The sequence below is a fragment of the Phocoena sinus genome, chromosome 2, assembly GCF_008692025.1.
Source record: "Phocoena sinus isolate mPhoSin1 chromosome 2, mPhoSin1.pri, whole genome shotgun sequence".
In the NCBI taxonomy this organism is placed as follows: Eukaryota; Metazoa; Chordata; class Mammalia; order Artiodactyla; family Phocoenidae; genus Phocoena; species Phocoena sinus.
The window spans coordinates 61,383,217-61,409,145 of record NC_045764.1 but is presented as its reverse complement, the minus strand read 5'-3'; the positions used below and the strand labels follow the sequence as shown (position 1 = coordinate 61,409,145).

At 51.5% G+C, this 25,929-nt stretch overlaps 1 protein-coding gene across 3 annotated transcripts; it reads right to left on the bottom strand.

The window, feature by feature from the left end:
- Positions 1–120: 120 nt before the first annotated feature.
- On the bottom strand, positions 121–22,039 carry SCAMP2 (secretory carrier membrane protein 2). 3 transcript variants are annotated; one of them, XM_032623263.1, is made up of 10 exons: positions 21,877–22,039; positions 10,277–10,345; positions 9,740–9,838; positions 9,047–9,175; positions 7,639–7,756; positions 6,980–7,108; positions 6,128–6,287; positions 4,908–5,009; positions 1,910–2,027; positions 121–1,653 (listed from the first exon to the last, which is right to left on the bottom strand). In XM_032623263.1, the coding sequence occupies exons 1-10, from the start codon at positions 21,931–21,933 to the stop codon at positions 1,519–1,521; spliced, it is 1,116 nt and encodes a 371-aa protein (XP_032479154.1). In that variant the 5' UTR covers positions 21,934–22,039; the 3' UTR covers positions 121–1,518. The 3 variants fall into 3 exon arrangements, with proteins under 3 accessions (XP_032479154.1, XP_032479152.1, XP_032479153.1); XM_032623261.1 differs by lacking the exon at positions 9,047–9,175; XM_032623262.1 differs by lacking the exons at positions 4,908–5,009; positions 9,047–9,175.
- Positions 22,040–25,929: the final 3,890 nt, after the last annotated feature.

The following is a 25,929-nucleotide window of genomic DNA, read 5'->3' as shown; positions in this document are numbered from 1 at the left end:
GAGTAGAGCAGCCAGACGCAGAGTCTTCACTGTCTCCTCTCGCCTATGGCTGGCGTGCCTCAGCCCCTACCCTATGGGCCACTCCCATCCTCCCAAGTCCAGCAGACATGAGGACCAGTATTGTCTGAAAATGTCTTGTTTTTATTTAAGGACAAAATTGAGACATAACATATACATTTATACACGGAGAAAAAAATACCAGAAAGGAGTTTACAAAACCTTGGTCACTGCCATTATCATTCAGTGGCTCTGGGGCTGTGTAAGCTGGCAGCTTGAGGGCTGTCTCTGGGTAGCAGGTTGGCCAGCTTTTTGAGAAGTCCCCTCAGTCCACCCACCGACTCCTACCACCTCTGGAGGACAGGGTACAGGTTTTAACCGTGAACTCCTAAGCACCCATCACAGTGACACACCTCCTTGGGAATCCCCAGGACTAGTGGAAGGTGACCTATACTTTACTTGGGAGTATGGGAGAACCCTAGAGGATTAGTCTGGAACCCTCAGAAAGGTGGCCTGAAGGATGCAGTTCTGAACTGATTCCCCCTGCCCTCCCTCTGAGTCATACAAGCTAGATATTGCTGATGGTGGGGGGCAGGGGTGGGGGAGGGCAGAATCTGAGGCCAAGGGAAAGGGCAGCTACCTCTCCGGAAGAGAAGAAATCAAACCAGGACCAAATAAACCACAAGCAAACAGTCAAACCCACCTTCCTAGAAGACAGCCAAAGGCTGGCCAAGACAACTTTGGGTCGGCGTCCTCTATCCCTCTCCATCCGCAAATCCCTACCAACCCCATTGCACGTTCAGTAAGTCTAAAGAGGGAAGGGCCCCAGAGGGCACACTGGGAGGGTGCAGGGGGCCTAAAGGGCTATGAAACTGTTTGTGAGAAACATGAGGCAGGAAAAGAGGCTGGGGCAACCAGGTTAGAGGCTCTGGAAGCCCGGAGACCACTCCAGTGATCTGAGGAACAGAGTTCAGACTGCAGCTCATCTAAAGGGGAGCCCTTAGGAGGCTACCCCAGCCTGGGCAGGAAAGAAGGGCAGGACTGTGGGAGCCACAGGCTGGGTCTGTGACACCAGACTCAGGCCAGGCCTGTTGGGGAAAGAGTGGAATCTCAGGACTCCAGCAGAAATAAAACTCCAGCTGGGGTGGGCCCAGGGCTGCCAGTGACCCCAAGTGTTTACACGTGTGTATGTGTGTGAGTACATGTGTGTGTATGTGTGTAGGGAGAAGAGAACTTTGGGTCCTGCTGCTTCCAGAGAGACCAAAAAATCCTACCAAACCACCACCAGAGAAGGAAAGACAGCTGTTTTTTTTCCTCTTGTGTAAAAAACAGTCCCTGTCCCTCCCGCCACTTTCCTCGGGTGGAAGGCAGAGCTGGTTGCTGAGGAAGGAGGAAGAGCCACGGACAAGACCCTCCCCAGGTCTGTGCTGGGCATAGCCACTGCTTAAGGCACCCACGGAAAGTGCAGCTCAGAAGGCAGGTGAGAGAAAAGGCCAGGGCAGAGGAAGAGAGTCAGGAGGACTAATTCCCCTGGAAGGCTCCTCGGGCAGCAGATGAGGCGGCGCTGCGGAAGGTCCTGTTACTGAAGATGCCCTGGGAAAACTCCTCTTGGGCCTGCTGGAAGCTGGCCCCCGTCCGGCGGTACAGGGAGTGCACCTGCGGAAAGAGGCTGTGGTGAGAAAAGCCCCGCCCTGTGGGCCACCAGGAACCAAGTCATCCAGGTTATATTCCCAAGGGAGCCACCACAAACCCCAGCCTGCCTGACCTCCCACCCAGAACCTTGGAGGAAGCTGCTGGACCTTTGAGGACACAGGAGGCCCAACTGCTGTAGTGATGAACACCCCCATGGAGAAGGCAGGAGAGAGGTGCCTGCTTCCTTGGGTTTGCAGCTGGCCCAGCACCCACCACTCACCCGCTTCAGGAGGAAGAGTGAGAGCACGGCACAGAGGGTGAAGAAGCCAGCCACCACCATCATGATGATCGACACAGCCAAGTCTTGCTTCAGTATAGACAGGGCTGCGATCCAACCACTGCAAGGGAGGAAGAGGCCGTAGGGGGTGTAGTGGGATTGGGCCCCAGAGCTCCCCGTGAGGGGCTCTTCTCCAAATGGCCACTGTGTGCTGAACACCGCCCAGGCATCTCCCTGCAGAGGCCATGCCTCTGTGAAGGCCATCAGGCCCCACACTGCCCATTGGGAATCTTTGGGCCATGTGAGGTCTGGAAGGGAGGATGTGGCTGCTGCCTTCACAGTCAGGAATAGCCCTGGGTAGAGCCTTTTCCTGCTGCTCTGGGGGTTAGGGGGGACATGGAAAGCCTGGCTACTCACTCCTGAGGGCCCCCTCTCTGGGAAGGAGGACCACTGGCCAACCCACTACATTCATCCTCTCACCTCAGCTCCTCCCACTGCAGCCCAGGGACAGCCCCTCTGCCTCCAGCCAGTCATGTCTCCTTCCTGAGCCCCAGTGTCCTCATCTATAAAGGGGATGTCCTCACATTTTCTGATTTTAAAACTTACTACAAAGCTATAGCTATCAAAACAGTACGGTACTGGCATCAGGACAGATGTATAGATCAATGGAATAGAATTGAGAGCCCAGAAACAAACCTATATATTATCGTCAACTGATTTTTTTTGGCCATGTGGCATGTGGGATCTTAGTTCCCCGGAAGCGTGGAGTCCCAACCACTGGACCGCCAGGGAAATCCCAATCGTCAACTGATTTTTGACAAGTGTGCCAAGACCACTGAATGGGGAAAGAATGGCCTCTTCAACAAATGGTGCAGGGACAACTGGATATCCACATGCAAAACAATGACGGGGGACCCTACTTTGACCACATACAAAAATTAACTCAAACCTAATAATAACTAAAACTACTGGATTTCATCAAAATTTAAAATCTTTGTACATCAAAGGATACTATCAAGAGTGAAAAACAACACACAGAAAGGAAAAGAAATTATATCTGATAAGCAGCTACAATGCTGAATATATAAAGAACTCAACAATAGACAACCCAATTACTAAATTAGCAAATGATATGAATAGACATTTCTCCAAAGAAAATATACAAATGGCCAAACAAGCATATAAAAGATGGCCAACATCACAATCATTCAGGAAACAGCAATCAAAACCACAATGAATTACCACACTTCTCGACTGGCTATAATATAAAAAAGGAAAAAAAAGAGGAAAATAACAAATGCTGATGAGGATATGGAGGGACCGGAACTCTCATACATTGCTATTGGGAACGTGAAATGGTTCAGCCTCTGTGGGAAACAGTTTGGCAGTTCCTCAATAAATTACACACAGAATTACCATATGACCCAGCAATTCCACCCCAGGATACATACCCCAAAGAACTGAAAACAGGTACTCAAAAACCTGTACACAAATGTTCACAGCAGCACTATACACAGCAGCAAAAAGGTGGAAACCCAAGTGTTTATCAAGCGATGAGTGGATAAACAAAATGCAGTATCTCCAAAAACAATGTAATATTATTTAGCCATAAAATGGAATGAAGTAATAACATGAACCTTGAAAACATTATGCTGAGTGAAAGAAGCCAGGCACAAAAAGCCACATGTTGTATGATTCCATTTATATGAGATGTTCAGAATAGGCAAATCCAGAGAGACAGAAAGCAGCTCAGTGGTTGCCAGGGGCTCAGGGAACAAGGGAACGAGGGAATGAGGAGTGATTGCTTAATGGGCATGGAGTTTCCTTATGGGGTGAAGCAAATGTTCTGGAACTAGACAGTGGTGATGTTTGCACAACACTGTGAATGTACTAAATGCCACTGAATTGTACATTTTAAAATGGTTTAAGTGGTAAATAAAATGATAAATTTTATGTTATGTGTATTTTACAATCAATAACAAAAAAGGGAGGGGGGATTATATCCACCCAATCGGGGGGGGGGGGGGGTTCTGAGGTGAGATGAGAAAGGCACTGGGAGGCTGGAGGCTGCAGAGCTCATCCAGGCAGGGCAGTGAGTGGCTGAGCCAGGACCAGAACTCAAGCCTTCTGGCTCCCAGTCCGGGGTATAAACAGCAGTTATTAATCACAGCTTTTTACCAGGACCTCACTTAGGGTAATGAGTAATGAAACTGGATCACCAGTCAAAGAGAAAAGGGGCCAGATTAGAAACAGCAAGGTGAGAAGGAAGAGGGGTGGGGGGAGGGCAGCGTGCACTTGCTCCGAGTGCGAGCTGAGTCACCCCTCCCCACCACTCTGGACTTGCCAGCTCCACTGGAGGGAGGGGACCAAAATAGTACAGCCCTTCCAGGCTCAGGCTTTCAGCCAAGTGCCAGCCTGACCTTTCTGTAATGTTCCCTGTGCACTGGAGCAGAAAGGAAAACATCAGCCATTGGCTTTTCTTTTTGAGACTAATTCTGAGCTGAAGACTGCAGTAGCCAGGACACTCAAGCCAGCTGTGCTCAAGGAGAGCAGCCAGAAGGAGCCGATTCACAAGGGGCAAGGGCTCCATCTCCTGAGATGACAGGGCCTCTGCAAAAAGTCATAGCTCACAGTTTGCAAAGGCCAGGACATCCATCAGCAGCTGCCCAAACCTCAGGGCTTGTCTGGGGCCTATGAGAGTAGCACCAGCCTCTAGGAGGCCATGGCAGGAGAAAAGGAAGAGGAGGCCATCCCGGGCAGGACACAGCCCTGGTAGCCTAAGGATTCAGGCCAAGTCCACTCACAATGCCCCAGAAAGTGGTGAGCAAGGCAAGACAGTGAGTGTAGGTTACCAGTGAAGAAGTGGACGGGGGCACGAAGGCAGACCCCAGCTGACCCACCGTCCCCTCTCCCTGCCACGGTGGAAGATGGGTCATCTGTGGGGGCTTTCTAGGAGCAGAGAAACAGGGCACAACTCCCTCTGTGCTACCCCAGCTCTCACCTGTCCCCCAAGCTAGGGATGCCGATCAACTGGATGATGTAGATCCCTATTTGACAAAAAAATACAAAGAAGAACAGGAAGAAGCTGAAAGAGTTGTCAGACCTGTGGAGAGAGGGGGAAACGAGAAGTCACAAGAGGGTTTGGGGCTCATTCCTCAGCCTTCTTCACTTGCTATGACACCTTCCTCGCTAGGAGCCAGGAGGTAGGATGCTAGTAGAAAGAGCTCCAGCGGGCCAGCCACACTGTCCATAAGGACACAGGCACTCACCACCATAATCAAAAAGGGCTTGCCTTCCACTGCCTTCCAATTTAAGGGGTCAGTGCTTGACTGCTTCCTCAAAGAACTAATAAAGTTGCTCACTCCAAGGACAATGTAAACAGCCTAACAGTCCATTTCCTGGAGTACTTATTTGCATTATAACAGGGAAGAAAATCTAAGCCTGTTATAAAGATGATAAATCTTTTATAATAGAACTGTAGTCCTGGGCAGAAGAAAAGGTATTTGGGGAGTAGGGAATATCAGACAAAACTGGTGTTTTGAGTACTTCCATCTCGGTGTCCTGGAGGGCAAGAATGCAGTGAGTGCATATTCAGTGAGTGCAACCCTGCTGAGTGCATGGGAGGGTTCAGCCACTTGCCCCGCCCCCTCTTCCAGGGGCCTGCTGGGCTCTGTCCTGAAAGCATCAACTCTGAGGCACAATTCTAAAGCCCTAGGGGGTTGTGAGGTGGATTCATTCATGTCCACAGAATCGACTCTAGGTCAACCGGTCAAATACTGGCACTCAGCGATGCTCAAGAGTTACTGGGGAGGTGGGGGAGGAGCAGAAATGAGCATGGAGGGGTAAGCCATTGAGAGCTTATCCGACTCTGTCAGACTCTGTCTATCAGAGAAGTCTCACTTCTATCAGAGAAGCACACCCTCTTCCCAGTGACTAAAATCCCACCGAACCAGACAAACTGGGAGCAGGGGGAAGGCAAGTAAGGCTCCTGATTTCCTCTCTAGGTCTCCTGTGTCTAGTCCAAGGACAGGGCCCAGAGCAGACCTCAGGTACAACTGAGGAAAACAGCTTTCCTGTCTGCTCTCACTATGGCTTGAAATGGGAAAGTGAATTTCCCCACCAATCCATTCTGCTCTAAGACTGGGATGGGGCCCCAGGGCTTATGGCCCTTGGCCTGCGACCGGGGATGCCAGCTTCACCCCTTGCCCCAGCCCCACTCACCTAAAAGCCTTGTAGATGGGTCGGTACCAACAAAGGAAGGCACAGGGGGTGAAGATCACAAACCACAAGATCGAGAGGCCAAAGTCTACTCCCTTGGAGGTGTCGACTAAGAACCAGGCCAGGCAGGCAAGCAGGTTCAAAAACAGGGTCACTGAATGCACTGGGAAAGGAGAGGGGAGAGATAGAGAGGCTTGTACCAAGGTGACTGAAGGCTTCCCCAACAAGGCAAACCACCCCCTGCAAAGGAAAAGAAGTCCAGGCTATGAGGGCAGCTGCAGAAATACTAGAGGACCTCAGTCTGTACATCGGCGGGGTTAGTTCCCAAATCCTGGTTTTCTGCGACCTTAAAACCAGGGACCAAACCAAGTTCCTAAAGAGACGATGGAACAGCGTAGGTGTATGAGGAATGGCAGTGGAGGGGCAGATGCAGACCCAAGGGCTGACCCTTGGGGAATGAAGTCTTTCTCTCAGCAACTCTTTCCCCTGGTCCTGCACAGCCCACAATGGAGCTACAGGAAGTCTTCTATCCTCACTCCTAGGAGCTGAGGGGACTGTGGGGAGGGGAGGCCTTCACCTAAGGAGGGTCCTTTAGTGCAGTGAGCTCTGCAGGAACTCAGAAGCCTCCAGCTCGTCCCACTCTACCCGATCCATGGTCTGGAGTGGCCCTTGAGGGGAGGTTCCCAGGACAGGCAGCAGACTGTAGAAGGCCAATTATGTGGGCAGAAGGCACCCCCCAGCCCAGCACTCAGAAAGGCTGGAGCCCGCCAGGGAGGAGCCGCCAGAGCAGAGATAGGGCTCTTGAGTCACAGCCCATTTCACCCTGGAGCTCAAAGGGGCAGGAGCAGGACTCACACATCCAGAGATAGTAGAGCATCTTGCATATCCGCTGGTAGTCGGCAGGGATCTCTGTGGAGAAATCCTGATAGAAGCAGGGCTTGACAGGGCACCACACGGGCAGGGGCGGCCAGTTGTTCTCTCTCACTGTGTGGAAAGAGGTGAGGACGTGAGCCCAGCCTCAGCAGCAGCTTGGCGGAATGCACACACTGGCCTCATTCATGGGTCAAACCAGGGCTCCCAGAGCAGCGCCAGCAGGCGGGGCTCGGGGTCTATGGATACGGAGTGAGATGGGAAAAGGGTGATGGGACACAAATACCCATGAGCTCACGCCAAGATAATGGACCCCAAATGTACTGGGAAACACAGAGCTCAACAGCCTAAGTGATTATTTTCATTAACAACCAGACCATAAGCGCAAAGGGTCCTCATCATGAGTAAGGAATCCTGGGATCAGTGCCCCCACTCTATCTAAGAATTCTAGAGCTGGGAAGGAGTGTAGAAATAATCTATATCCATTAGGACTACATGGCAAGTCTCCTAACCTCCACCTTACTTGGTATTCCCCAAGGCCAATGCCATTCTAAGATGAACAGGAGTTCAGCAAAGCTCCGAGGCTGCCCCAGAACAAGAGGGCTTGGGGAACTCCCTAAGCCAAGCACGGTGGCCTCCCTTACTGTGTAAGTTGGTTACAGTGCTCTGCAGCTCCCGCTCCTTGCGTTCCAGCTCAGCTGCTTTCCTGTCCAGTTCTTCCTGCTGCCGGAGCAGGCTTGCCTGGGCTGCAGAGGCCACAGCCTGGAGGGAACAGAGGAGGTGGCGGGTGGCCAGACACAAGAGACAGTGAGACAGTGTCAGCATGAGTAGAAGTCAGAGGGGCCTTGCCCCCATGCAGGGAGAGCCCAGAGTCCTAGCCCCAGGGTGTCTTGGGTACCTGAGACCACCGTAGAGAGGCCAAGGTGACCTGCCCCCTACCACCTCTATACCACCTCTGGCCCCTTAGCCATTACCAGGTCTCTTCTCTCCCCTTCATCCCTGAGCTTGAGTTAGGGTTAGGGTTATTTCCCATATTGGAGACCAGGCAAAGTTCAGTTAAAGTGATTTCTGGAGTAAGGGCAAAGGGAAAAAGACCTCACAAGAAACTAACCTACAGCCAGAAACCCAGAGACCCAACCTCACTTGAAGAGTGTGTGTGTGGGTGTGTGTGTGTGTGTGTGTGTGTGTGTGTGTGTGTGTGTGTGTGAAGGGGAAACAGTGCAAACCTGCCAGCAGTGCGAGGGGAAGGGAGATACTCGAGTGCAGCCTTGGGTACCCAGAGCCTCGGGGATCTATGTTTAAGCACCACCCCCCGCCCCACCCCCAGGAGCTGCCCAGAGGTCCACCTGAACTGTTACCCAGTATAACCCAGGACAGCCCTTTAGGTTTGGCCCTGCCTCGCCCGGCTTTCATGGCATGAAGAGTCCAAGCTCTCTCCCTCTCCAGGCAGAGCTGGGCCTCTGAGTGAGGCAGCTAGGGTACTACACGTGAGGCTGAATACGGCTGGGCTTGGGTCTGGTGTTCCAGCCCAGGGCCCTGCTCCCCCTGTTGGGACCTGGTTCCTCCTGAAGTCTACAGTCCTCTTTAGGGAGCAGGTATCAAACAGGTCATCTCACAGGATGACAAGGCAGGCATACCTGTACATACGTAGCTACGCGCGTGCGCTCTCTCTCCAAAAGGCGTTCTCCAAAGAGCTAAGGCTACCTTCAGGAGGTAAACTTCAGGCAGTGGGGGCGGAAGAATTGACCACCCGAAACCACGTGGAGGGGCTTAGCCTCCTCTCCCAAGTCTGCAACTTCAGCTGAGTAGGACCAGGTCCCTACGGCCCACCACCCAGCCGAACAGCAAAGTCACCCCTGCCCCTAAGCCTTGCCTCACCTCCACAGGGTTCTAGGGCTATGGGTGGGGCTCAGGGGCCCAGGCAGGGCAGAACGTTCAGAGCAAGTCCAGTCAGACGGTAGGGGCAGCCTGGGGCCCGCTAGAGTCCACAGCCCAGCTTGGGCAGGCTCCAGGGGCCTTGCCCTCACTCTTGCTCATCTACACTTTGCCTACCTTCGGAAGGTTTCGCATGTGGCTGTCTTTGAGAATACTATCTCCTCCTAGTAGCATCTGCCCCTCTGAGAGCTCGCTCACTGCCAGGAATCTGGTAGGCAGGAACTTGCTGGCCTGTCTAAGCAGGAGCTGCAACATACAACTCCACTGTGGGCCATACTCACCGGGGGCAGTGAGGAGCGTGGGGTAGGGCAGTGAGGCATGGAGGGGAGTGTCGGGCACAAAGCAGAAAGATTCACAGTATTTGGTGAAGGGACAAAGGAAAACAGGAAGGTGGGCAGGAATAAATGAGGTTAAAAAAAAAAAAGGAGGAGGAGAGAGAGAGAGGGAGGGAGGGAGAGGAGAGATTCTGGGCCCTGTGTAAGAGAGAACAAACCGAAGGCCCAAGGAGGGTGTGGAACAGCACAACAGGATCAAATGCTCTCTCTGACACCAAGGACCCTGGCCTGGTGAGTAGAGCTTATTTTGGGTGGTGGAAGTAGGGTGGGGGAGAGGATATTGGGAGATGATATAGGTTGGCAGAGCAGACTCTCCATCTGCAAGTGACCAACTTCCAAGAGATGATCCAAAGGACCTTGAAAGGGAAGCCAGGATGAAAGCCCTCTGCCCACCCCTCAATCTCAGGGCTCAGCTACTGGTCTGGGTGTGCCCCTTTCTGGAAAGGAGCAGTCACAGGGATCCTGTCAACAGTACCTGGGGGGTTGGCTGTGTTGGCTCCACTGAGGGCTGGAGAACTGCCGGCTGCGAGGGCCCAGGGTGCTGTGTGACAGGAACCGTTGTCGCTGCATTTGTCTGCACGGGGCAGATCAGAGGAGGGAGGTGAGTGGGCCTCCACTAGTTGGCCATGTGGGGACAAACCCACAGCAGGGTGAGTGATATGCCCCTGCCTGTGAGGGGCACTCCCTCTGGGCCTTCCCTGGGCCTCCTTCTGCAGCTTCTTGGCCAACGAGCCTCAGGCTCTGGGCGATGTGATGCCTAACCCAGACCCCTGCTGGATCCAGAGCTCCCCAGCATTGCCTGGCCCTGTTCTGGGAGGGGCCCAGATCACGGACCCCAGGGGGAGAATGGATGAGTTCCTCATCCTTACCCCACCCCCCTGAGTTCACATTAGGACTGTCCCTTTGAGGACTGCAGCTATTCTGTCTCTGTCTCTGCCAAGTCTCCTTACCCCAGAGACGCCAGCACCACCCAGAGGACCCAGGGACTCAGAAAGAGGGCATGCTCACCAACCTCGGAGAAGGGGTTGAATTCAGCCAGGCCTCCTTGTGGCGCACTGGTCAGCTGGGTCACAGAGGGATCCTGAGAAAGTGAAAAAGAGCCATTAGACGCTAGGGAAAAGGGAGAACCTTGGTGAGGCAGAGGGAGATCACCATCTCTTGGCCCCTCCCAGGGACACCTGGCTGAAGGCTGCTGATGGCCCTTCCTAGTGCCCTGGAAAGCCTCTCCCGAAGGCTCCTGTGCCCAGCCTCTGCCACACCACAGCTGCAATCGCTTTTCCCTTTCTGGAAAAGAAGCGGTTCAGCCCAGATGACTTCCCGGAAGAGACCCAGAGCAAGGTCTACACTCTGAGGCATGGGAATACACACCACACAAGTTCCTATTAGTGCCCTTTAGAAATTCAAAACGGTTAGGGAATTCCCTGGCACTCCAGTGGTTGGGACTTGGCGCTTTCACTGCCGGGGCCCGGGTTCAAGCCAGTGAACTAAGATCGGGGAACTAAGAGCCCACAAGCCACGCAGCACAGCCAAAAAAAAACAACAACAAAGAAAACAAAGAAATTTAAAATGGTTTATAGTATTAACCTCCAGGGAGGGTTTGTTTTTTTTTTTGGAGGGGAAGCAGGTGGGCGAGGCGGGTAAATGAGGTGGTGTGGATGGATATGTACTTTTCACTTTCTAACCTCTCTGTACTGTTTTATTTATTATTTTACAGAAAACATTTATTCCTCTTATTTTTTAAAGGACAGTTTAAGATTCTGGAGCAAAAACATGCTGCTGGCTGCCAGTGCTAGTTTTATTAAATCATGCGCACTTGCTAGGAATACAGATATGAAGGACTCAGATGAAAAGCCAAGAAATTGTTGTGGGTTGTTTTTTTCCAGATTCTTTTCAGAAAATGCAAAAATGTCCTCAGAACACAGCCTTTTCCCGAGTTTTCAATCTTCCCTTTCCCATCTGATCTCTGCCGAGGCCAACCCTTCATGCTGAGGGCCTCACACAGGGATCTCCGCCACCCTCTCCACCAGAGCAGCTTCCGTGCTGGCCTGAGGCCGGGCTGTCTTCATCCTGCCCCTCACCCAACAGAGCTCCTGTACACTCCCTCCCCTTCCCCATACAAAATAGCATGGGGCTCAGGTCCAGCTGGACAGAGATGCCTCTGAGGGAAACAGCTGCCACCAGACTCTGCCAAGGTCCCCATTATAAGGCCTCACCTAGGCTTCCCTGTCTGTACACCTCACCCCTAGTCCCTCACTACTGGTCCGGATGCTCCTGTCCTTCATGCCCAGCTTCCCCTCCAGCAGGAAGCCTCCATAGATTGGATTCTTAAACACATTAACAACAGACCCTCAGAGAACCACCCCTCAATTTTTAGATGTGGAAACGGATATTCGCCACAGTGCAGTACTTGTCCTAGGTCTCAAAATGGGAGCTGGCTCGCTATTCTGAACATTTATAGAGCCACGGGTCAGCACCGAACATACCTTTTTCACACACACTAACTTCCTACCAAGGCCGTCAGCTCCTAGAAGGTGAGCCTGTGTCTGCAGGGTCCCAGGGCCTAGCCCAGCCCCAACTCACTTCCCGTCTCTGGATGGTCCTTGTCCTCTGCACCTCACCCAGTCTCCTCTGCACCTCACCCAGTCTCCTCTGCAAAGAGGCAGTGTGGCTGTGTCCTTTCTGCTGGACACCATCCCTGCCTGGTGGCTCCTGCAACTTGGACAAAGTGACAAGGTGAGGCTTGAGAGGCCACCTGAAGTTGGCGAACTGGCCTTGAGGTTGTTGGCTGAACATCTAGCAGATTTATCCCAGAATTACTGAGCTGCCTTCCTGCATGAAAGATCTGGGGCTCAGTATCTGTTCCCCTTTCAGACTCTACAGACATCAAGCCACAGCAGAGAAAGTGAGCTGCAGTCACTGAAATTAGATCCACTGTCCAAGGAACTTGAGTCTGTCACTACAGGACAAGGACAGCAGGGCAGCTCCAGCAGCAGTTTCAGGAGCCAGCGCACATGCCTGGCTGTGATACGCATGTTTAGTAGGCAGCCTCCAGAGCCATGAAGAGACGTCATTTCCTTTACCAAGGTCAGCCAGAAGAGGATTCTGGGAGGCAGGGGGACTGACTACCCTATCCATAGTGACCCCTCCTCCTTTCTCTAAAATCTTAAAAAAATCGGCCCTGGACCCTCACCAGGCTCACCACAAACAAATCCTGTCTACTCTAGCAGGCTATAAACTCTGTAACCAGGTGTTTCTGGATCTAGTTCGTATTCCTGGCTCCCCAGTGCTTGGTGAAGAGAGCCTGATGCAAGCAGAAGCTCAGGTAATGTTTGAGAATAAGTGCTAGATGCTGCAGGCCCTCCTCTGCTTTCTCCAGGAGCTACTGCCCAAATGCTAGGGCACACAGAAGGGGAGGGCCACTTGCATCACAGCAGCAGCCCTGGGGCCCAGAGGCACCTTGCCTGGGAAAAGGAGCCTGGAACACTCTGGGAGACACGGGTACTTTCCACCTGAGGAGACCTAGGCTCTTTCTGAAAGATGTATATGGCTTCAAGAGAGGCTGAGGCCTGGTGAGAGAAGGAGGGAAGAAGAGGGACAGACAAGGGAGCAGACATTTACTGAGTGTCTACCATGTGCCAGGCTCATCACACAGCGATGCTACTGTGGAATTCTAGTCATCCCAGAACTGGCCACTGTGTCAAGCCACCAGAAAAGAAGCTTCTACCAGGTTCTTTTTCAACCTGGTTCCTCGACAGAATTAAGCCCCACTGCCCCAAGGCATCCACTGTCTGCAGTGACTTGACTTCTCTCCTGCACATCTAGAACAGTCCTGGTTATGTTCCATCCTTGGGAGAATGGAGAAAACACTAGCTGCACTCAGCTTCTGTGTTCCACAGCTCAGCTGAGCAGCACTGGCTGAGAAAAGCTACAACGCACCTCCTCATTCAACCTCACAACCATCCTGTTGTGAGGGGAAGTTCCCAGCTCAGAGAGGGGAAGTAGCTCATCCAAGACCTCAGGGACTGTAGTGGCTGAGCCAGATTTTGTTTTTGTTAGTTAGTTAGTTAGTTATGGTCGCGTTGGGGCTTTCTCTAGTTGCGGCGAGCAGGGGCTACTCTTTGTTGTGGCGCACAGGCTTCTCATTGCAGTGGCTTCTCTTGTTGTGGAGCACGGGCTCTAGGGTGCGCGATTCAGTAGTTGTGACTCAAGGGCTCCAGAGCGCAGGCTCAGTAGTTGTGGCACACAGGCTTAGTTGCTCCGCGGCATGTGGGATCTTCCCAGACCAGGGCTCGAACCCGTGTCCCCTGAATTGGCAGGCGGATTCTTAACTACTGCGCCACCAGGGAAGTCTCTGAGCCCAATTTTGAATCCAAGTCTGTCTGTCTCCAAAGACACGAGTGGTAAACCTGAGTGGGCAGTGCGTCCCCAAAGCCTGGCTTGGGGGCTGACCAACGGAAGGTGTTCAGTCAACGTGGGGTTGAGGTGTCGAGGGATGCTGACAAGGGCACCGTGAGTGATTGGGACGACTGCTTCTGCTCGGCTCTTTATTCCCAGACTTCAGAGCAGTCTTTCCTGGCGAACACCCCTGGTAGGACACAGGCAGAGAATCTTGCAAGTAAGGACCACACTGACTGGCCTGAATGAGGACCCTCAGATTTTACTCCAAGTCACAAGTAAGAAGTCAACAGCAGCAACCTTCCTTCCCACTCACCCAGCATCAGCTGGCTCACAAATGGGTCAAGTAGTTATTTAAAAGCATGGTGAGAGCTAAGTTTCAACTACAAAGAAGTAACCTGACACTCCCTCAGTGCCCAAAGGACTCAAACTGGTTAATGCCCTTTACTGAATTTATAACAAACAGAAGGCTCCTGATCTCAGTTCTTTTCACTCAGCAAGCAGTCACAAACAGTGTGAGGGACACACCAAGAGGAAAAGGACGCAGCTATTGCCCTTCTGGAGACCAAAGTCTGGTAGCTGAGACACGTGCACACAGCTCGGGAGTAAAAACAGGAGGGGAGGGGAGGGGAGGGGAGGGGAGGGGAGGGGAGGGGAGGGGAGAGGAGGCCCAGGCGGGCTTGGAGAAAGGCACAGTTCTAAGAGGAGGGGAGGAAGGGGAGCAAAGGCCCAGTCAGAAAGCTCAGGCCACCACAGCTGCGGGGCAAAGGAACACTCCGTGGAGCTGGGGTGTGAGGGACTGAGAAAAAGACGCAGCACAGCTAGGCTGCAACTCTGCCGGGGAAGGGCCTTGAAAAATACACTTGCTTTCACTAGTTTGGCAACCCCTTTCCATGCATCTCCCAGGTCCTGGCTGTGCTCGAGTTTACTGTGACTCTTCCTTGCTTTCCCACCCTACACTCCACCCAGGCTCCCAATGTGAGATTTATTTCAGGCTCCAAATACATTAAATAAATACCTCATGGACTAAAAGAAACTCGGCCACTTTCTCTGGGAGGCAGAGAGTCACCAATCCTTTGGAACCTCTGTGAAGTCCTATTTGCTTTAGCGACAAGGCTGTGTGTCATAGAACAAGAAGGGGCAGTCATCGCCAGATCGGCTGGCTGGGTCCCAGGCATACAAAGAGCCACAGTTAACCTTGGTACTCTCTGAGCCAGAGCCTGAGAAGCCATCCAAAGGAAACATGAGGAAAATATGTAAAAATCTGTATCTGCAAATGTATTCATTGCACCAGTATTTACAACAGGGGAAAAAAAGCAGAGAATGACTTAAATATCCAGTGACAGCGAGCACAAGTACATTTTGGTGCACATCCCCTCAATGGCCTAAACAGACACTAAAAATCACAGCTATGAACACAGGGCAGCAATAGAGAAAAGGCTTGGTTATATGAATATCAAATGACAATTCTATCAGAAGTACTCATATAGAAAATACATCAAAATAACAATGGTTGTAAAAGACTGGTAGAAATATGGATGATTTACTTTGTTTTACCAATTTTCTATAATGCGATTATGTTATGTTTATGTTAAACACACACGTACACCACGTACACACTTATTTTTAAAAAGAGAGCCTGAGAACCCACCAAATAAGCAACATGCACCTTGGGGGCTCCCTCCCTGCCACAGCAGTGATGTACAGAAGCACCCAAAAAAGTGAGTCTAAGTCCCCGGCCTGGCGTTGAGGCCCTCCCTGACCTGGCACCAGCTCTCCTCTCGGCACAGCCTGTCCTCAATCAAACGGAGCCCCCGCCATCTCCTTCCACCTCGGTCTGTTTACTCCCTACACAAACCATTCCACACCAGCACAGGGCAAGGGCACAAAGAAAAAGCCTTGGTTCCTGCCCCCAAGAAGCAAATAGCACAGAGAACACAACAGAAGCCAGGGCAAGAAGTGACAGCACGTTATCAGTGCTGAACAAGGTGCGGGCAAGTGCAATAGGCTCGCAGAGGAGGGAGTGAGGAAGCTGTTGGAGACTCAGGGAAGGCTTCACTGAGGTGGCATCTGAACTGGATCTTGAAAGAGGAAAGAAATTTAGCAAGCACTAAAGAGGAAGAGAAGAACAGCATTTGCAAAGACACAGCATCTTTAAAAAGAGCTTGCGTGTGTTCAGGGAGAAGGTTCTGGAGGCAGTGGGGTGAAGTGTGTATATACAGAGAGGAGCACCAGGGACCCAGCCTGCAGAATAGGTCAGGCCGTACTGCAGGAGTTCAGACTTCACCCTGTGGGCAATGTGGACAACTAGAGATTGTGAGCAGTGATCACCTCTGCCAGCAGTGAGGAGAGTGTGATGTGTAGGGAAGGAGGATGGTGGGAAGACTGACTGGGACACAAGAATCCACGTGGGTGATAATAAGGCCTGAACTAAGGGATGACTCTGGAGATAGAGAAGAGGGTACGGGCTCCAGAGACCCTTCTCAGGTAGGTGGTACAGGCTTGGCCACTCCCCGGGATGGTCGAGGTATGGAGTTACTGCAGGACAAGACAAGACGGGGAGAGGAGGTGAGGGGGGGTAGGGGGGAGGGGGAGGGGAGGGGAAGGGGAGGGGGAGGGGAGGGGGAGGGGAGGGGGAGGGAGAGGGGAGGGGAGGGGAGAGGGGAGGGGAGGGGAGAGGGGAGGGGAGGGGAGAGGGGAGGGGAGGGGAGAGGGGAGGGGAGGGGAGAGGGGAGGGGAGGGGAGGGAGGGGAGGGGAGGGGAGGGGAGGGGAGGAGGAGGGGAGGGGAGGGGAGGGGAGGAGGAGGGGAGGGGAGGGGAGGGGAGGGGAGGAGGAGGGGAGGGGAGGGGAGGGGAGGGGAGCGGAGGGGAGGGGAGGGGAGGGGGAGGGGAGGGGAGGGGAGGGGGAGGGGAGGGGAGGGGAGGGGAGGGGGCCACTGAACAAGGCGGTCATGGGAGAAGAGGAACAGGATTTTCAGGAGCAGGTGTGTGGGAGTGGGGAGAGGATCTGAGAAGGTACTGAGTCACACTGGAGAGATGTATAAAATGTATCTCGGGACTTCCCTGGTGGCACAGTGGTTAAGAATCCACCTGCCAATGCAGGGGACACGGGTTTGAGCCCTGGTCCGGGAAGATCCCACATGCTGCGGAGCAACTAAGCCCATGCGTCACAACTACTGAGCCCACGTGCCACAAATACTGAAGCCTGCGCACCTAGAAGCCACCGCAACGAGAAGCCCACACACTGCAATGAAGAGTAGTCCCTGCTCACCGCAACTAGAGAAAGCCAGCACGCAAAAACAAAGACCTAACACAGCCGAAAAATAAATAAAATTAATTAATTTATTTTTAAAAATGCATCTGGGTGGAATGGGTAGAAATGTCCAGGTGACAGCTGGAAGTACTGGTTTGAAGCTCAGGAGAATGGTGAGGGCTAGAGTTCTAGATCTGGGACCACTGGTATGCAGATGCTATTCTGAAGCCATAAAAGTGGAAAGACTTACTTGGAAAGGTATACAGTGAGAACAAAGTCAAGGACAGAACTCCAGGACACCCTTAAAGGTATGAGACAGGAAGAGAAAACAGGCGGAAGGAGGTGAGAGTTACCAGTGTAAAGAGGCCAAGGACAGAGAGAATTTCAAGAGAGACTGGCCAAATGAGCTTGTGCATCACAAGCAGCAGGCATATCGTGGGCCCATGGCTCCCGAGAGACCACAGGATCCAAGAGTGAGGAGGCGCCTGGGACTGCGGGGGTGACAGTGTGTGGAAGCGACTTTAAGTTCTTGGCGCTCCTTCACCTGAGATACCCTCTCTTGCCATATGCCAGGCTTTCTGCTCTCAGCTCAAGCCCTTCCTACCACGGGACTCTGCCTCATTCCTCCTCAGATCCCTCACAGATCCTTTTGGCAAGTTTTGACTGCCCTTTACGCACCACGGCATGCTGTCATGATCAGCGAGCATTTCTTAGCTCTCCTGCCAGATTACAAGCTCTGACAGGCCATGTGCCCATTTATCTTGGTCACCTGCACAGGATCTTGGAGCAGCAGTGGCTCAGTGATGTGCAAAAACATGTCAGCATCTCAAAGGAGCACTGCTGGACGGGTCACACCTTGCTAATTAATGTGCACGGCACTCTTTTCTTGAAGAAGCAGCAGGTACCCCTTGTTTGTCCTGGTTAAATATTACCATTTCTCTGAACCCAGGATCATCCTACACCAAGTGGCTCCAAAGAAAACTTAATAGTATAGGGTCAAAGTTCAGCTGTGTCTCTGGCCAAGTGCTTTCGAACACCCAGCCTGGCTCCAGGCGCCAACCATAAAGTCAGGGACACCTCCCTCACCCCCTGCCCCCATCTGGGCAGCTGTCTGGGGACAGTTAAACTATATGAACCTTGCCATTTTCAAATTTCTCGAGACAATGCTCCTGTTCCACAGGAAAGTTCTACCAGGTCCAACTGGTGGTTTTGAGAATTCCCAAAGGTACAGTCGAGCTGGAGCCCACCCTCTCTGGGAAGTGACAAAGCCCTCAGTGTCTGTGCAGGGAACTTCATGTAACTCTGTTCACACCCAAATCACGTTTCTGCCACCACTTTCTCCTCCCACAGGAGAGAAACGTTTTAAATCCTTGGAAGCAGCCACACCACTGAGATTATCTTTTAACTGCAAGGAGGCAACGTGTGAAAGTGATATGGTGTGATCTGGCAACTCATGAACGCTGAAAGGCTTTCTCTGTTCAGCACCACCAGCTAGTCCACTCCCCCTCCTTGAGATCAATGCCGACTGCCTGGGGTAACCTGGCAGATACACCAAGTAGGAAAGCAGCCCAGGCATTTGCCTGGGTGAGCTGCTTGTTAGTGGACTGCTGAAAAAGAAAACGGGGGTACAATGCCTACCTGTAGCCCTCAACCTCTTCATCACCCAAGACTGAGAAAATTTTGGCAACAGACATGCTGGAAAGAAGGACCTGCATACCCAGATGGTACAAAGCAGATGTGCCATAATTCACAGAGGGATTAGGGAGTGCCAGTGGAGGTTGGGAAATCAGCCACACTTGGCTTGCAGTTTCCTGCTTCCTCCTAGGAGTTTGGTAAAACCTCTTCTGCACTCTTGTGACAATTTTCCACTCATAGTGTTACTGTGCAGGAAGTGTTCTAATAATCCCACTGTAACTATACACAAGGAGGGGATCATAAAAACCCATGCCCACAGTTTGGGGTGGGGATGAGAGTAGGGTATACCTAAAGAACATTTATAAGGAAGTCAGCTTAAAGGCGCACCAGGAGCTTCAGGGGATATTACAAGAGTTAGCAGAAAAAGGATTCCGTGGCTGAATAACTCTGAGAAAGGCTGGGTCAAACAAAGTTGAGCAAATATCTTTATTGTAGGATTTCTTGGAGCCTTTAACAAACTAAAAAGCCTGGTCAAGTTTCAAGAAAAATGATTCCTAAACGTATTGGACCACAGAACCCTGAGCACCTTTCAGGACTGGTATTACTCAGAACACATGCTGCATTAAAGTACCATCTTAAAAAAGCACAATACAATCCATATTATTCCAGCCCCACCCACTGAACAACAACAAAAAAGCTTACCTAATATTAATTTGTTGGGCTAAGTAACACCAAGGCAGTTTAAAACGTTTGAAACAGCACTGTCCTGAGAATGAGACCTGGATCTGAGTCCCTTCCTGCTTCAAATTAGCTGGTGACTCTGGTATGTCCCATCCTCCCTGGGTTCTTGGTTTCCTCATCTCTAAACTAAAGGGTTAGAAGAGATTTCTGAGGATGTCCCAGCTCTAAAAGTCAACCATGGACTCCAAACACTAAGTACATTTTTATAAACCACCATGGAGGAAAACAAAAAGGCTCTGCTCTGAGGGCCGGCTAGGTGTGACAGTTTCTGAGCCTATCTCCTCTCCACCTGCTCTCTCCTGAGCTCTGTGCCAACACCCTAGGTAAATGAAGCTGGGTTCACACCCAGTCACCCAAGGGCTACACCCTCCCAATGTCCCAGCTCTGGCAGTCAGGGAAGCAGACACTACCATCACAAGGAGAGGGAGGGCAGCTTTCCAGGAGAAGGAGATCTGGGGCCTCACACCCAAATCTCCTTCTCCCCACACAGCTGTGCGCCAAGAGGGAAAACCCAGCCCAGGGCAGGAGGAGCAGAATCGCAGCCAGCCAGCTCTCTTCTTCCCACACAGGCTTCCCCTCCAGATGTTGCTCTTTGCAGGACCACAGCTGCTTCCTGTCCTGCCATATCCTGGGGCTGCCTGATGGACAGACTGTCTTGCTTGAATGCAGAAGTTACTTCTACCACAGTTTGCACAATCATTTCTGGGGTTGGAGACACGGTTTAAGACTTTCAAGCTGCTATTTATACAGAGAAAAATTTAGGCCAACTATTTGTCCCACTGCTAGCACTGAAGACAAGCTCTCTGCATCTTTGGACAGCTGACTGCCTCTGTCAGATGGCAGCAGACATTTTATTTCTGATTCTGACAGGATTAAAAAAAAAAAGAAGAAAGAAAAAGGCACATCATTACACAGCACACATACCAAAAGGCTACTAGATCCTTACTAAAACTCAAACTCCAGTAACATACAGCAGTTTTTTTTTTTTGGCGGTACGCGGGCCTTTCACTGCTGTGGCCTCTCCGGCTGCGGAGCACAGGCTCCGGACGCGCAGGCTCACGGGCCCAGCCGCTCTGCGGCACGCGGGATCCTCCCGGACCGGGGCATGAACCCATGTCCTCTGCATCGGCAGGCGGACCCTCAACCACTGCGCCACCAGGGAAGCCCAGCAGTTTTATAACTAAAGCAAAACAGTTACCTGAAGACACTGGCAGAAGAAAAAAAATGCAAATGTTCTTTCTTTACTGAAATAGAGATGACTGCATTACATAAGAGATAAAGTCCTCCAAATAGTTCTGTCAAGAAGCATTAAGCTACATGAGGAATGTTAGGAATTCCCTGAGGTTACAAAGCTATCAAAATTTGCCTTGAGGGCTCCCAGTGGCTAAGTCACCTTGCGACCAGGAAAGAGACTTAAAGTTTTTACTCTCAGACATTCATTCTAGTCTCCTTTGTTTGTTCTAACTCCTGAAGGGATTCAAGGTGGGAAAGCTCATGCTGTGAGTTGCAGGAAGGACCCCTCCAAGAACTTCCCCTACACCTGCAGGAAACTTAAAGTTGCCAGTGACCAAAATAAAGTACAAGCAGGATGGGTTCATGTGCCTGGTGACATCCTGACAAAGCAGAAAGCTCAGGCCTCATAAATCACCAGTCAGCACAAGCAAGCTTCCCTAGAACTGGTTTTGAGCAGACATGAAACAAGAGGCATAGGAACTGTGGAGCTAACAGGAGTCCCAATCTTTCATCATGGAAAAGAATAGCCTTGTGCTCTTAGCTCAAAGGCGGAAGAGTTTTGGCTTTAAATAGGAAGTCTCTTTCTTCCTCGGTCGATTGTTCAAAAGGTGAGGCCAGCTCATAGGTCAGTGCATCTCAACTACCCTGCCACCATACAGAGGGCCATCAGACCAACATTCATTGTACTTCAAGACCCTCTCCTCCCTCCCTAACCTGGGCTCTCACATCTAGCCAAAACCCAGTCCAAACTAGATCCATGACCAAGGTGTAAAATTGTTATCAAGGCCGTATTTCAGCTTGGGTTACCAGCCTTCCTTTCCTGACAAATCTCAGGGGCTCTCGTATACCTTATAGACTAGTTGGCGGTGTGTATGTTGCGGGGGGTGGTGTTCTTGGGATTTTCTCACATTTCTCCATCCCACTAGAGGGTTCCACCTCCTCATTATGTTGCTGTCACCCCCTCTCCTAAAGTGACTCAAGGCTGGTGTCTCTCCAAGACTGCGGGACGTGGTAGCCACACATCCCCCTCAGGTGAAGTCGCTTCTCTCCCTGAAGCTGGGGGTCTCCCTGATCGTGTCTGCGCCAGTCCCCTTCCCCAGCAGTGTCCAGTTAGAGGGACTACGTCCCGGGACCTAGACAGTCCCACCTCTTCCCAGAGTACAGCACCCCGCCCCCTCCGCTAGTCCACCTGCTGCTAGTCCCGCCCCCCAGACGCTACGATAGGCCATCCCTCAAAGCCCGCTCTCCCATTGGGCAGACGGCCCGTCCCTCCTACGCCACGTCTCCCAGCTCTGGCGAAGAGGCCCGGGCGGCGGCCTTCGGCACTAGACAGCGCTGTAAGATTAGGGCTCTACCTGGAAGGGGTTTACGTCCACTGGGTCCGCGAAGGGGTTGGTGTCGAAAGACGACATGGCGGTCGGGGACCGACGGGGAAGCTCCGAGAGCGCTTCTGCCTCCGGGCACCCAGACCCAGCGGCGCTCTGCGTGTAGACCCTCCACTTCCGGGAGCGAGGCAGCCGTTCTAGCGCAGGCGCAGCGTCCTCTCAGAGGGGCGTGGTCATGTGACATCACAGAAGTCCGCTCCGCCCTCCTGCTCAGCCCACTGTGGAGCTGCGGGAGGGCGTTTCGCTTCCATCGGCTTTTTCGCTGTGCCTGTGCTTCAGGGTTTGGGGAGCCCCCGAGGGATTTGGGAGACTGAGGAGGGGCTGGAGCCGTTCCCAACTGCCTCTCGGTCAGATAGGTTCCAACATGGTATTGGGAACTCCCTAAGTGGTGTTGGAAACTTAACCCCTTTGCTTTCTTGGAGGGCAAGTTTGGGAAGCGCGCACTGGTTTAGGCAGGGGACAGAAGTTCGAGCCAACGACGGGAGCGGGGGATGGAGTTCCTGACTCGAGAGGACTTCGCCAAGCTAGGAAACGGTTCTGGTGGTAGGGGCCGAGCAGAGAGGTTCTTTTCGGAACCACACTGAGCCCTGCCTCTCTTAGGCCTTGCCCCCGGATGTCAAGTTTTATCGTTTTAGGGATGAGGATCCCTGAGCCCAGACAGGTTTAGGGCCTGAGCTGGGATTAACCTGGGCATCAAGCATTTATTAAGTGAATGAGGGAGTTCAGCAGTAGAGCCATCAAGCATGGGGGAGATGGCTGATTCACGCTCTGCAAACCCATGTTATTTATTCATATCTTTGTATATTTCTGCGGCCTCTGAATCCAGCCACTGTCATCCCTTACCCTGGACAAGTGCAGGGCTGCTAATTGGTCTATTGTTGTTCATGTTGTAACTAGAGATCCATTCAAAGGGGGCAAAATTACTACGGAACTTTCTGTTTAAAATCCTTCACTTATTTTCCATGAAGGCCCAAATTCCTCGTTTGGCCTCTAGGACTTGCAAGATCTGTGCCCTACCTATCAATCCTTCCCATTCCTTCTTGTGCCTACCCCACCACCACATCCCACACCGCTGTGCATTCTAGCCCTGCTAGTGGCTTTTCAGTTCCTCAAACTTCCCTTGTTCCTCCCTGCCTCAGGGCCTTTGTACTGGCCTTTCCCTCTTCCTGGTATGCTCCTAGCCCATGCCCTCCTCAACCCCTAGTTAACCCCTGCTTATCTTTCAAATCTAGGCATACAGCCCTCTTGCTCAGGAGTGGTCTCTCTCCACCATAGATTAGAGCACTCTTCCCCCACAACATAAGCTCTTCTATTACCCCGTGCTTTTCCCTCATAATACCTATTGGCAGGTTGTAATTACATGCTTGTAAAGGTGGTTATTTATGTCTGTCCCTCCCACCAGATTGTAATCTCCACAAGCGCAGAAGCAGCATCTGTTTTGCTCACTGTTGTATTTCTGGCACTAACATAGTACCAAGCAGATGATAAGCATTTAGTAAATATTTTACCATTTCCCTCATCCACTTTTCTTAGGGTCCAGCTCAAGATTTTTTCAGGAAATGTCCTGAAGTGGGGGAATGGTAGGGATCTGTGTTTGTGTCCCCTTAGAAACTACTTACCCATAAACCCCCCCCCACCATGGCTACCCCTTTTTGGGCAGTATAAGGAAAACCTCTCATGTTTCTCCTTTACTAGTCACACAGGACATTTCTGTGACCAGACATGTGGAGTTTTCTTCCCCACACTAATCAATTTTCTGATACCAGCTGGGTGTCATTCAATTTAGTCTGACACTATCTACCTGGAGTTAAGGTCAGATCCCACAAGTTAAGTAAACACTCAGTCTCACAAGATTGCCTCCACTTCAGAGGCCAATTACAAGTCCGGGTGTCATGTCATCACCTGTACCTCTATAAACCTAGGTTCCCACTACCCCCTCCTTAGGTTCAATAATTTGCTAGAATGGCTTCCAGAACTCAGAGAAACACATTTACTGGCTTATTATATAATAAAGGAGATGATAAAGAATTCAGATGAATGGCCAGTTGAAGAGATACATAGGGTGAGGTCTGGGTTCTGAGCGCAGGAGCTTCCTGTCCTTGTAGAGCTGGGGTTTGCCACCCTTCTGGTAAGGAGATGTGTTCAACGGGGAAGCTCTCTAAACCAGTAGTTCAGGTTTTTTTGTTTTTTGGGGTTTTTTTTGCGGTACGCGGGCCTCTCACTGTTGTGGAGCACAGGGTCCGGACGGACGCTCAGGCTCAGCGGCCATGGCTCACGGGCTTAGCCGCTCCGCGGCATGTGGAATCTTCCCAGACCGGGGCACGAACCCATGTCCCCTGCATCGGCAGGCGGATTCTCAACCACTGCGTCACCAGGGAAGCCCTCAGGTATTTTTATGGAGGCATCATCATGTAGGTGTGATCAACTATTAATTCGATCTCTCCCTTCCCTGTAAGATGGGAGGTGTGGCTGAAAGTTCCAAGCTTCTAATTGTGGCTTAGTCTTTCTAGTGACCAGCCCCCATCCTGATGCTATCCAGGAGGCCACCAACAGTTGTCTCATTAGGATAAAAGATGCTCTGATCACCCAGGAAATTCCAAGGGATTTAGGAGCTCCGTGTCAGGAACCAGGGTCAAAGACCAAGTATTAGAACAAAAGATGCCCCTAGTACTCTTACTGCTTAGGAAATTATAAAGGTTTTAGGAACTCTCACCAGGAGCCAGTTATTCTATCACAGTACCACAGGCAACACACAGAGATCTTTGCTGTCTGCAGCCTGAGAGGAGAGCAGTCCACACAACATGAGGCTGTCCTGCCTCCTCCTTGTCTGCCCAGCCTCATACATTGCTGGACTGTTGAAGAAAGAATGGAATTTGATATCACCAACATGAAGCTTATCCACCCATCTATCTCTGAAGACTCCTGGGATCTGTCTACTTCCCTCTGAGAGAGACATCATACATTTATTCAGTCATTAACTTGTTCAACAAGGGAGGAGGTATAGCAGATTGGAACTCTATGCTCTTGGACCTGTTAACTCTCCAAGACCCATTTTTCTCATCTCGAAAATGGGGCTAATGACAGTACCTATCTCATAGGGTTGTCCTGAGAATTCTTGAAAAGGGCTAGCATAATCGTTAGTACATAACAAATAAATGTTAGCTGCTGTTATTGCTTGAGCATCAGCTGGGCACTGGCAGAAATGTGAAGCTGAATTAGACGTATGGTCTAGAAGGAGAGAGAGGAAAGCAGATCATCGCTAGATAACAAAGTGTGATCAGTTCTATTAGACGTAGACAAGCAAGAGTTAAGGGTGAAAGGTTCTAGGTTCTCCAAACAACCTAGTTTCCCTTCTAGATATATTTTTCTGTGTGTAGGGAGGGTGGTAAGGGGTGGGGGCTCTGTCCCAACAATCTAAGTTCTTCCTTCCCTGTGCAGAGGTACTGTGAGGAAGGGACTCTAACTTGACTTCAGTGATGGTGATAGTGGGAGGTGCTCTAAGAACTCCCTATGCCTAGACTGATCCCTCATTCTTCTCCCAGAAGGTTCATATTGCTGGAGAAGTGGGGATGAGAGGAAGGAGGGGTATTCAAAGTTAGGAGGTATGTGAGATGTGCTGTTTGTATGGTTCATTTTCTTATTCCTTAGTGTATGGTGAAGCTTCCTTTGCAATGCAGGCTGATTTATCTGAGCCAGGGGACTGTTAGGGAGGTCGATGTCCATAGCTGGGCAGAACATTGCAGAGAAAACAGTACCCCTCTTTCCCCTGGACATGTGTGGTAGAGGCCATGGGAATCAGTGTGGGAGGAAAGAGGAGGCAGAGTCAGGATTATAGGCCCTTACTCCAGGTTCCCTGGAGCTTTGGCTGCTATGCTCCTGGGCCCCTCCAGCTGGCTGCCCTCTTCCTGGGCTGTTGACTGAGGAAATCCGTATGTCAGAGCCTTTCTGTCCAGGATGTAGCAAGATTACTCCACAGCCAAGGCCAAGCCCAGCCTTCACAATGCAGGACTCCTGGTGACTTCC

Excerpts from the sequence above, each read along its gene's own strand:
- SCAMP2 (XM_032623263.1), bottom strand. The coding sequence starts at position 21,933 with ATGTCGTCTTTCGACACCAACCCCTTCGCGGACCCAGTGGACGTAAAC. Across the intron at positions 9,839-10,276 it reads AATTCAACCCCTTCTCCGAG|ACAAATGCAGCGACAACGGT; the intron begins GTTGGTGAGCAT and ends TGCCCCGTGCAG. Across the intron at positions 5,010-6,127 it reads CCCATCTACAAGGCTTTTAG|GTCTGACAACTCTTTCAGCT; the intron begins GTGAGTGGGGCT and ends CTCTCTCCACAG.